Below are 10,922 nucleotides of genomic sequence, written 5' to 3' on the forward strand. Positions count from 1 at the left end.
GGTGGTTTATGGCTCCATAACTCAAGGCCAAAAGCTGTTTATTTCCCACACTAAGGAATAGTTATTTTCCTGGTGGTGTCCTACAAACAAAATATTTAGCAACACAGATATTCACAGACAGATATGACTGTGTTATTGGCACCTCGGATGGAGTGATGGAAACTTGGAGGACAGCTGTGTATGTGGTGGAGTCAGTCGGATGTAGGTGTTTAGGCCTTGGATTTTAGTTCATGTTTTGGTTGAAATGAAATCAGCACAGCAATGAACAGCATTTTATTCGTATTTAAAACTCATTTAATGTATGTGAATATGTCACTCTTAGGGAGTTGCCTCTAAGTCTAACTGAATTGCAATGAATTACCTTCACACAAATTTTGTATGCTGTCACAAAATACAGTATATTGTCCACTATAGAAAACTGTGATTAGTTACATTCTGCTGTTCTTTTTAGTTAAACTGCCCCTCAATCACTCTCTGGGGGCGGGGACCCTGACCCCCTGGATCTCTCTTCCTCATCCTGCAGATGCAGCTGGGTGTAGTAAAACGTAACCTTAGGCGGTTCATCCATATCGTATAGGGCCTGGCAGGTGTAGACCCCCTCGGCCTCATCTGAGACCCCCTCGATCACCAGAGTAGTTGTGTTGGTGAGCAGGGAAATCTCTCCCAGGGTGCTGGCTGAGGCCAGGAGTTTGGTCCCCTGTCCGTGGTTGTAGGCCAGAGGCTCATTTCTCTCTGTGCCTGGTCTGGAGAAGACCCAGATGAACAGGGTGGGCATATGGGATCCACAATAAAGGTGCACAGTGCTGTTTACTGTCGCCTGCACCTCTTGCCTGATGTACTCGATTTCATCAGGGTCAGGGATATCTAGACCTAAGCACACACAGACACAGTCTAACTGTAAACTTGTCAGTAAAATTCCAGAAATCATATACAAAAGTTGTCCTAAAGTTTTGGACCCAGCACTTTTGACAAATATAATTAAATATAAAATTATGCACGCTCACATGAGATAAAGTGAAAAAATCTCCTTAAGGTGAATCGCCCTTTAATTGGGTTCGCCAAATTGAGATTTATATGAACAGCCTACTTGTTTTATTAAGTACCCTATTATCCGACACTTTAATCTGCGGAAAAAATTGTTAATAATAGGTGACAAATGCAACTATGAAAATGATATTTTCGCATTGGCAGTGCTAACCTAAAACTTGAGAAAACCTAAAAAGTACAAGCCCTGTTGTATCGGTCAGCAAAACAAAATTAACACCATCACAGATGTTAGTGCCATATATAATATAATATTACATGATGGACATAAATGACAGTCTCCCTCATTTTAAAAATTGCTGAAAAATGGCTGAATGTGCATTACCTTTATCAAATTAGGATTACATAAATGCACTAAACTAAAACCTGTGATGTTCTAATTGGCTCAGTTTGGTTTCATCGTTAACAACAATCTCCCCAAGCTAATATTATTGCATTAATTACTAAAAAGCATAAACAGAACACCCAGTTCTGCGTTCCTCTATTTATGACTCCACTTCAAATACGAACACTCTCTCCTCTTGCATTGTTTCAAGAACGTTCTTGAAACACAAACCAAAAGCAGACATTATCCCCTCCATCATTGCTGCTCCTTACCGTGTACAAAAACCAAGAGGAAGCAACAGAGCAGGAGGAAGAATCGTGCGATCCCCATGGTGCCACAAACTTCAGGAAATGCTGAAAGCAGACCTACAGACGACAGCAGGCATTTGGACAGTTTCTCTCCTGTTCCATCTAAACCAGAACCTTCCAATGAAGAGACTACTGGGACTCAGGTAACTGACAGAGTACTTCATCTCAGTTACTTTAAATAATTTATTAGTGAGTCACACTGCCAATGTTCGCATGGTTTCTTTCATTCTCTGCTGGTAGAGTGGGGTATAGAGTGTCTGGTGATGACACTGCATCATTCATTATTGAGCAGGTTGAGGGACAGGACTTTCTGAAATCCCATCTGACTGCTACCCGTTCAAATAAGTTCAAGTTCAGAGGAGTTCCGTGAGAAGAACACACATCTCCACACACTATTTACTTTGGTTGCTGGGTAACAATTTACATTTGTCAAGATAAATTATTAGAATGTTTAGACCAAAGATATATAGATAGATAGATTATTAAACTGTTCTCTAAGAAATAAATTGTTATTTTAACCCTTGTGCGTCAATTAAAAAAAGTTACACAGATCCATAGATGTCCAAAACTGTCATAACAAATTTAAGCTTTTTTTAAGATGGCAGATTATTGATAAAGTAAAAATGTTTTAAAAAGTTAAACAAAAAAGTTATAGAGGTTTAAGTTTAAGAAAATGATTTATGAACATTATTTTATAAAAAATATATATTTTATGAAACATGTTGAACACCAAAATTGCAAGAAAATCAAAGCCATAAAGCTTTACATCTATGTAAGTTGTGTTCCAAATTTGAGGTTAATATCTAAAAAAAAAAAAAAAAGCTTTCAGTAAGATTTTGTTTGAGCGTTAGATGCCAGCAAAGCTGTTTTTTTCTTGGAGTTTTTCTCTTTCAAATATTACACGCATACACATACACAATTTTTTTATTACACTCTGACATCCATACCAACACACCCACACAATTATAGTAATTTAATTAGCATAATTTATCCAATTGGCTCTATAATATGCAGAATCAGAAAGCAAAAAACTAAGGAATAAAGTGAGTATTTGCCATATAGGCCAAACCTGAGAAAATGGCACCATTTGGTAAAGAAATTCAATTGTTTTTTTTATTTATTTTGAAGTCTTGCAGAATGTAAGCCTATTAGCAAAGACTGCATAATTTTATAGTTAAATGGCCCTGGGATTATAAATTGCATTTTTAATGGGTTTCAATGGGGACATTTTTGCCCTTAAGGTCCAGAGTGGAACTATTTTGTGTAACTACACTCTTCAGAAAAATGGTTCTAAACAGTATCAAATTAGGGTTCTTTGGCTTGTAACAATAGCAGAACCCTTTTTGGTGCTAAATAGAACTCTTTTTATAAGGTTCCATAAAGAACCATGCTTTGAAAGTGCTATATAGAACCTTAATGGTGTTATAAATAACCTTTTCAGCAATATTTATTTTCATTACTATAAGTATATTATCTTCATATTATTATTATTATTTTATTTATTTATAAATTATGTATTAATATTGTTTTTGTTTTTTTAGCACTCTATCTGCCTGGTCTTATATCTTGTTGCCTCTGTTTGGGTTTTACGCTTTAAAAGAACAGCATGTTCTTGTTCTTGTTCATGTACTTTTATTTTTTATTAACATGCAGATTGCAGCAAAAATGACAGTGCTCTAATAACAGTTGTTAGCTGAATTCATTAATAAATAACAGCTGACACTGAACACGACATAGATGTAATGAAGACCAAGTTCCAGTTAAATATCTTAAAATAATCCCCTATGATGTCTTTACGTCCTTCATTATGTGTGTATTCTGAGTGGCAGATTCTCTCTGCAGTTGATGCAATTGAGTTTAGAGTTACATTGTGTCTCTTCCAGTTGATTATGTAAAAACAATTATGTTCATGAAGGCCAAAATGAGCAAAAATAGATAGTATGAGCCCTTTACCATGTTAACAGGAAAAAGTGATATAAAGTCATGGTATAGCTTTAATGTTTTTTTGTGACTGGGTATGTTTAGGCATAAAGTCATAATTTAAAAAAATCAAACAATATGGATCATAAATTCTATATCTCTGTTACTTTGTGGAGAAGAGAAGATGAGTATCCTTAACTGAACAGAGCTGCTCACACTGCATGTTCTGTTAAACTAAAAGAGAAAAAGACATTATTGTTAGGAAATGATTGTTAAAAAGTTTTATTACATGGCTTGGTTGAATTCTAATGTAGAATGCGGTCTGTTATTTCTTGATAACAGACCGCTGCTAAGGATAACACACCTTTGCCATAAAAAACAGAGCGTTGTTATGGATGCAGGATTCTAACCGTAGAGACGGAACAGACTATTTTCTTTAGTGGAAGCAATACAATCGTTTTTAAATCAATAAACTCCTTTTTAAATCAATATTTTGTGTCAAATTATTGATTTATTTGGTAGGTAGCCATGTAATAAGCGGGACGCTTCGCGTCAGGGTCCTGATCAGCCTGTCGGGGTTGTATTCGCTATAACAACCGCCTCGCTCTACATTATCCCTTACATAATTTATAGACATTTTAAGAAAGAAATAATTTACTTGTTGAGAGTAGGCCTATGTTGACAGTCTGTGTAGTTACTGTAGTTGTCTAGCTGAACTCCAGAAAATCAGTAATGAGGAGGCTTTGACAGTTACAGATTTGAAAAACAAAAAGGCGGGAATAAAGAACCCTAAACTCTAACACAAAGAATAATTTCAGCATATAAAGGGTTCTTCAGGACGATACGGTACTAAATAGAACTGTTACTACATGTAAAGAACCTTTAAAGAACTACATTTTTGTGTAGTGTTAAATAGATTTATTAAATGAAAATGGGGGTGAAATAGTAAAATTCCAATAAAAATACACACGTGCCAAATTGTATGTATAGTTGGCATTAACACAAGCAAAATTAAAATAAAAAAAACATTAAAAAAGACAAAACCTGTTCACTGAAAGGTTCTTTGGGGAACCAAAAATGGTTCTTCTATTGCATTGCTATGAAAACCCAGTTTTGGAACCTTTATTTTTAAGAGTTTAAGTAACTTTTGACTAACTCCTTAAATTTTAGTCATGACATGTTTATCAGTTTTTGCGGAGATATGCTGAAGTCGGCTGATTTGCACACATTGTATTGAACAAAATGTTCTTTGGCAGGAACGCCACAATTCTGCAAGTTTACAGACAAAAGCAACCCCTGCCATTTTATTACAGCAGATGCTGCATCACACGACGACAATGATGAAAGGTAGATAAAAGGCAGAGATCCCAAAGCGGAGTTGATTTGTGATGAGTAGGATGAGTGGGCCTGCTTCAGATGGGGCGGACTGGCTGACCAAATTCCTTACCGGTGAAACACATCCCTTATTAAAGCAGTCTGAGACTGCGGAGGCCAGACACATCTGCTCCGGCAGACCTACAGCCCTGGGAGAGAAAGAGAGAGAGGGAGAGAGAGAGGCTGGAAAATGTGAGCAGTAGAAAAACAAAATGTTTTGGGGGTGTTTTTTTTTTTTTTTTTTTTTCAAGAGGGGGGAATGGCAATGAGAGAAGATAGGATTGGAGAGATTGGAGGGGAAGGTACAAGTCTCTGGGTCTTATCTGAGGCCTGTTTGCTGGGTAAAAGCTTTCAGGTGTGGCGCTCTTTCAACACAGATCCGGCTGTGCCTGGCAGGGGGGTTGGTGGCACTGTAGAGTGAGGCCCGAATCCCTATGAGGAGCACAGGTCTGTTGGACCTGCTGTCCTTTTGAAAAAAAAAAAAAAAAATCCTAGTTGCCTACACAAAGTTTCATGGTACAATGATGGTATCAAATTTTTTGTACAAAATAATAATTTGTTCTTAACCTCGTTCTAATGTTGATGAATTCTGAGTATTCTAAATAAATACATAAAAGCATGTAAATTATGCAAGATCCTCGAGCAATGCCAAAAGTGGCATCCTCAACACAAGTTCAAACGCAATAAACACAGCTGTACACACACGTATCTGCGTCTTTATGCAGATCTACCTCGCAGCTTGAGCTATAACACACCTTTTCTTACTCTTTTACTGATGGGCCTATATATGATGAAATATATTTAAGATCTATATTTATGTTTAAAATTTCATCTTAACATGTTTTCAAGGCCACCAAGAGTATGGGATTTTTGCATATGATTGGTTTAATTTGTTCCTCCATTTTTTTTTTTTTTTTTTTAGTCGAAAGTTATTGATGAATCATTATTTGTTCGTGAAAATGTTCGTACACAAATTTGTGCACACGCATGAGACCCAGTGATTTTATGAATACTATGGTAGGCCTACTGGAAGATTGCTATATTCACATACCATTGATATTTACTACCTCAAAATGCCATTGTATTACTATGGTAAAAATTGTACGCGTTTAAAATGGAGACAGTTATTTGATGCAATGTACTAAGATAAAGTCAGCAAGACAGATGGCACAATCTCTGCCATTGATTTCCTTTTCAGTGATCACGTGATCATTTAATGATTTCATCGTCTGGCCTCAGCTAAAAGGATTGCATCAGGATCTGGGTTTACACTGACTCAAGAATGCCGTATCAGGATCAGATGGTGTTTGTGCTGTAATTGTTGAGTATGTGCAGATACTGTGTGTGTCATTAATGTCTCAGGCTGAGCTCTGTGTGTAGTTAATAATGTGCTGCTCTGCACAATCTCCCTCTGTGTTCTTCAATATGTAACCTGGCATTTCCTCGCCTAGCCGAGAGCTCAGTGTGTTTTCTCCTTCTTTCTTGTATCCCACAGTACTTTCATTTGGGTTTGCAGTGTGCATTCACACATCTCATCTCCTCTCCTTTTCTCTCATCTTGTCTGGACTTTCTTTTTTGATTCAGGCTTTTAAACAAGGAAATCTGTTTTGTCTCTTCTAAATTTTTCCCTCTCCCCTCCCCTCATCTCGTCTTTTCTCCTCTTGTACCTTGTTTTCTCATTCTCTCTCCTTTCCCCTCATCTTTTCTTGCCTCTTCTCATCTCATTTATTCTCCTCAACTCATGTCAATTCTCATATTGTCTAATATCACCTCCCTCTTCTCTCCTCACGTCTCAACTCATTGGCATTGCTTCATCTTGTTTCTGCTCTTCTCATCTCATGTTTTCTCCTCTTGTCTCTTCTCATCTATTCTCTTCTTTCCATTCCTCTTCATTCTCCCATCCTGTCTCCCTCTCACTTCTCATCTTGTCTCCTTTCTCGTATTCTCTTATCTTGTCTACTCTCCTCTCTTTTCTCATCCATCTTCTTGTCTCATCTCATTTTTTCTCTTCTTTTCTCGTCTCATCTATTCTCCTCTTCTCTCCTATTTGTGTCATATTTTCTCCTCTTATTCTCATATTGTCTAATCTCACATGGTTTTCCTGTTCTCTCCTCACTTCTCTGATCTCCTCTTGTCTTGTCTAGTTTCTTCTCATATTGTATCACCTTGCATGGCCTCCTCTTGTCTGGTTTCTTCTCCTCTAGTCTCTTCTTCTCTGCTTGTCATCTCATTTTGTTTTATATATTCTCCTCTTGTCTCGTCTCGTCTTCATTGCCTCATTTTGCTTCTCTTGTATCATCTTGACTCTTTTCTCAAATTGACTTGTCTTCTTCTGTCTCACCTCACGTCATCTCCCTCTTCTCTCATCTGATATTGTCTCCTCTCTTCTCATATTGTTTTATCTCTCGTAGTTGCAGTCACCAGCTGTGCTCTGGTTCGGTCGTCTTGGCCCAGTGTTTGAGGTTAGGGACAGATGACAGAAATACAGGCATGATGAGAAAATAGACGTGGACGGCACAGCAAAGGCAGAAAAAAAATAGCACAAATTTTCATAACTTGTAGCCACAGAAGGATTACAGAGGAGCCTGATGGGACTTTCCAGCAGCATCAGATTAATCCAGACTAGCTTCAGGGAGAGTGGCGGACAGACCCTGCTTTATTCATTCCTAATTCTGTCATTACCGTAGCTGCTGACAGCTTTGTGTTTTGTTCTTAATGACACACAAACCACATTTTCCCAGGCTCCACGCTCAAAGTTAGAGTATATTGCGTAATATCTTTGGCTGTCACATCAAGGGCAATACCTTTATGTCTTCTCACAGGTCCTCTCAGCCTCCTAATGATGGAGAGGGGCTTGTGGCCTGTCAACAAAGTGTGTCAGGCACTGAATGAATGAGCTTAACTGCTTATCAAAGTGCCGTGGATGTTTTTGTGGCTCTGCCAAGCGGTGGACACACTAGAGTGAGTTTTACAGGTCAGCTGACCTGCCACAGAGGGAGCGAGAGACCCGTGACACAGCGAGGCCGGCCTGTGTGCGTACATGCGCAAACCACAAAACCCTGGAGATGTTTGCTTATGTTTCGGTGGAGCGGCTGTGAAGCGGAACGCAGGTTCACGTCAGGGATCGTGCACGATGTGTGTGTAAGAGAAGGGGCGGTCCAGCTGACCTAGAAAGAGCCAGATGGGAAAAAGCACCATAGAGGCCTTCTGCAAACAACATGTGGAAAGGCTTTGGCTTCTAATGTAGCGTGGAGTGTTTATATACTTCATGCAGACCGCTCTACTGTCCATCAGAGAGAAGAAGCCTCGGCGCTCGCAATCACGCCCGCGGTCGAGTGGCCGAGACGACCTCATCTTCTGCTTCCTGCTTCCTCTTAATCTTCCCGACCCCCAGTCGGAGAAAAAGACTCCCTCAGGGCCGTTTGCCTCAGCGGCTCCGCTTCAGCTGTTCAGTGTGCGGAAGTGCTTACCCACAATCCTCCCTGAGCAGGTGGCCCTTAACAGGCCTCTTTGTTTTCCTGTGTCTTGCCAAAAGAAGCTGAAGGAGAAGCTTGTGAAAATTAATTTCTCCCCCCTCCCCCCCCCACCCGTTGGTTCACATCTTGGCGCTCTGCTCTTGGCTCTTGCCGGCACAAATGTATATGAAGCATTCACAGGCTCCAAAATAGGATTTCCTGCACTTGTGTGATGTCATATTTCTCAGGGTTCAAGGAAAAACGAGAAGCTCAATTTGTGCTCTTTGGCGAAACGCAAAGCAGATCCGTAGGGATGTGGGCATAAATGTTTTGCGAGCGTGGCCGGTTTACTTAATCTTCAATGCACTCCACACACTTTTCTCACATTCTCATTGACCCCTTTGTGATCCCTCAAGATGGGAAGAGTTTTACAATTACTCCTTCGGTCAGTAGGAAAATATGGTATCTTTCAGTAAATGACTTCCTGAACTCTCTCTGATGTCTATCTCGTATCTCGTCAGCTCAGTGGCTCTGTTTTGCTCCCAGAGCTGCTTGTTTCGGTCTCAGAGCCAGTGAGCAATTATGTGCAATTGGCCTTTACAATCCAGTGCTGCTTCTGATGATCTCATGGATAAATGCCATTGGGATAAAGAGAGGAGATTAGGCTTCACATTGAAATCTGAAGGATAGCTGGACGGAACGGCTTTCAAAGAGATCAGGCTGGTGCTGTCCTCTCAACACCTGGGTAGATAACTGATGAAGGACACCATAAGGAGACATCAAGGACAAAGCTAAGAACAACTGGCACAGGACTGCAGCGACTAGGCAATGTGCATTCTTCCAAAGACACAAACAGGAATATTTCAGGCTTAAATACATCTGTGGCATGCTGTCGATTATTGCAGAAAATAATTTGCATTTGCATTTACAATGGAAGCATATGGGTAAAGTATACAGAAGCATGATTTAATGTTTAAAATAACAAAACTGTCAGTTTGTGCCTGATTCAATGTATGCATTTATGTGCGCATGAAAAGTTGCGCATTTTTATTTATTCTTAATCAGAAATAATTAATACATTTTTAGAGTCATTCGTTTTTCAACTTACAATAGTGTATATTTTTATGCTTAACAAAGCAGTATTTATTTGATCAAAAATACAGTAAAAATAGTAATCTATTGTGAAATATTATTCAAATTTAAAAATAAATGTTTTATATTTTAACACATTTTAAAATGTAGGCTACATTATTCCTGTGATGGCAAGGCTGAATTTTCATCAGCCCTTACTTCAAAGACAAGAAACACTTCTTATTATTATCATTGTTGAAAACAGTTGTGTTGCTTAATATTTTTGTGTAAGTTGTGACGTCCCTGATTAATTGAATGCGTCTTTGCTGAATAAAAGTATTCCTTCTTTAACAAAAATGTGTCCAAACTTTTGAATGCTACTTGTTTCTGAGGCCACTGTGAGGATGTGATATGTAACCATATTAAAAATTTAGAATAATTTTTGTGCAAACATATTCATGGGCAATCATGTGTAATTTCTATGAGGAAACATCTGTACGCAGATTTTATGCAGAAATATCCATGTACGCATGGTTCGTAAATGAGACCCACTATTTCAACACTTGTTACCTTGTACAATAAAATTGTTTACTAACCTTGTCTGTGGAAAGTTGCATGCAAAATTTGAAATTGTGCCATAAGCATTGTCCACTGTGTCTGTATTTTGTATTTGCTTTCTGATTTTCCTTTAAAATATCTAAAAATTATATTCAATACTTGAGAAGCAACACTGCATACAAAGTTATCTGCATAATAACTAGATATAAAACTAGTTTTCAGAAAATATATCTTAAACATCAATTGTTTTACTGCACTCTATACTGCTTTTTTCACTTTTTTAAGTATAAAGAACTGTAGTTAAAAACATTGAACATTTTTTTTTATATATATAATTTTTACATGATTTGCAAAACAACCCAAAACTTACAATATTTCTGAAATAATTTATACTCTATTTCAGTAGTGAATTTTGAAGGTAAAAGGCTATAGACGTTGCTTTATTGGATTTGTAGCTTTGGAACGGTTTTGTTCAGAATTTCCATTTTGCCATTGAACATTTGCTAATATTCGAGAAGAGAAATTTTCACGTCAGTTTTTCAGGCTGCATACATTTCATCACACACACAACACACTCCAACGCCAATGGAACTGCCCTGGAAAGCCACCATCACAACATTTTTTCTCTCAATGGAAAGCAGACCACATCGCTAACCATGACAGTGTTTGAAATGTACTAGGATAATATGCTTTCTTAACACTTAGGAGAGCAAACAAACATTGGTGAACAAACAAACAGACGAGTAAACAAATTATCCTCAGGAATGCTGCTCAAGAACACAGCCACAAAGAAGAAAGGACATTTTCACTTTTTCTCTCACTTTCGCTCTTCCCATCTGTCTGAGGTTAGAGGTACTCATTTACAGA

At 38.2% G+C, this 10,922-nt stretch overlaps 1 protein-coding gene across 1 annotated transcript; it reads right to left on the bottom strand.

Annotated features, from left to right (window-relative positions):
- Positions 1-282: 282 nt before the first annotated feature.
- LOC311090034 (V-set and immunoglobulin domain-containing protein 10-like 2) lies at positions 283-1,762 on the bottom strand. Its single transcript, XM_084125135.1, has 2 exons — positions 1,642-1,762; positions 283-870 (listed from the first exon to the last, which is right to left on the bottom strand). Exons 1-2 carry the CDS (start codon positions 1,697-1,699, stop codon positions 464-466), a joined length of 465 nt encoding a protein of 154 aa, XP_083981261.1. The 5' UTR covers positions 1,700-1,762; the 3' UTR covers positions 283-463.
- Between the last annotated feature and the right edge of the window lie 9,160 nt (positions 1,763-10,922).

Source organism: Abramis brama (assembly GCF_963993115.1).
Source record: "Abramis brama genome assembly, chromosome: 9".
Classification (NCBI taxonomy): Eukaryota; Metazoa; Chordata; class Actinopteri; order Cypriniformes; family Leuciscidae; genus Abramis; species Abramis brama.

What these genes read in the sequence shown, in the direction of transcription:
- LOC311090034 (XM_084125135.1), bottom strand. Translation starts at nt 1,699, where the DNA reads ATGGGGATCGCACGATTCTTCCTCCTGCTCTGTTGCTTCCTCTTGGTT. An exon ending in CCTCTTGGTTTTTGTACACG is followed by an intron (nt 871 to 1,641) that starts GTAAGGAGCAGC and finishes GTGTGTGCTTAG; the next exon opens with GTCTAGATATCCCTGACCCT.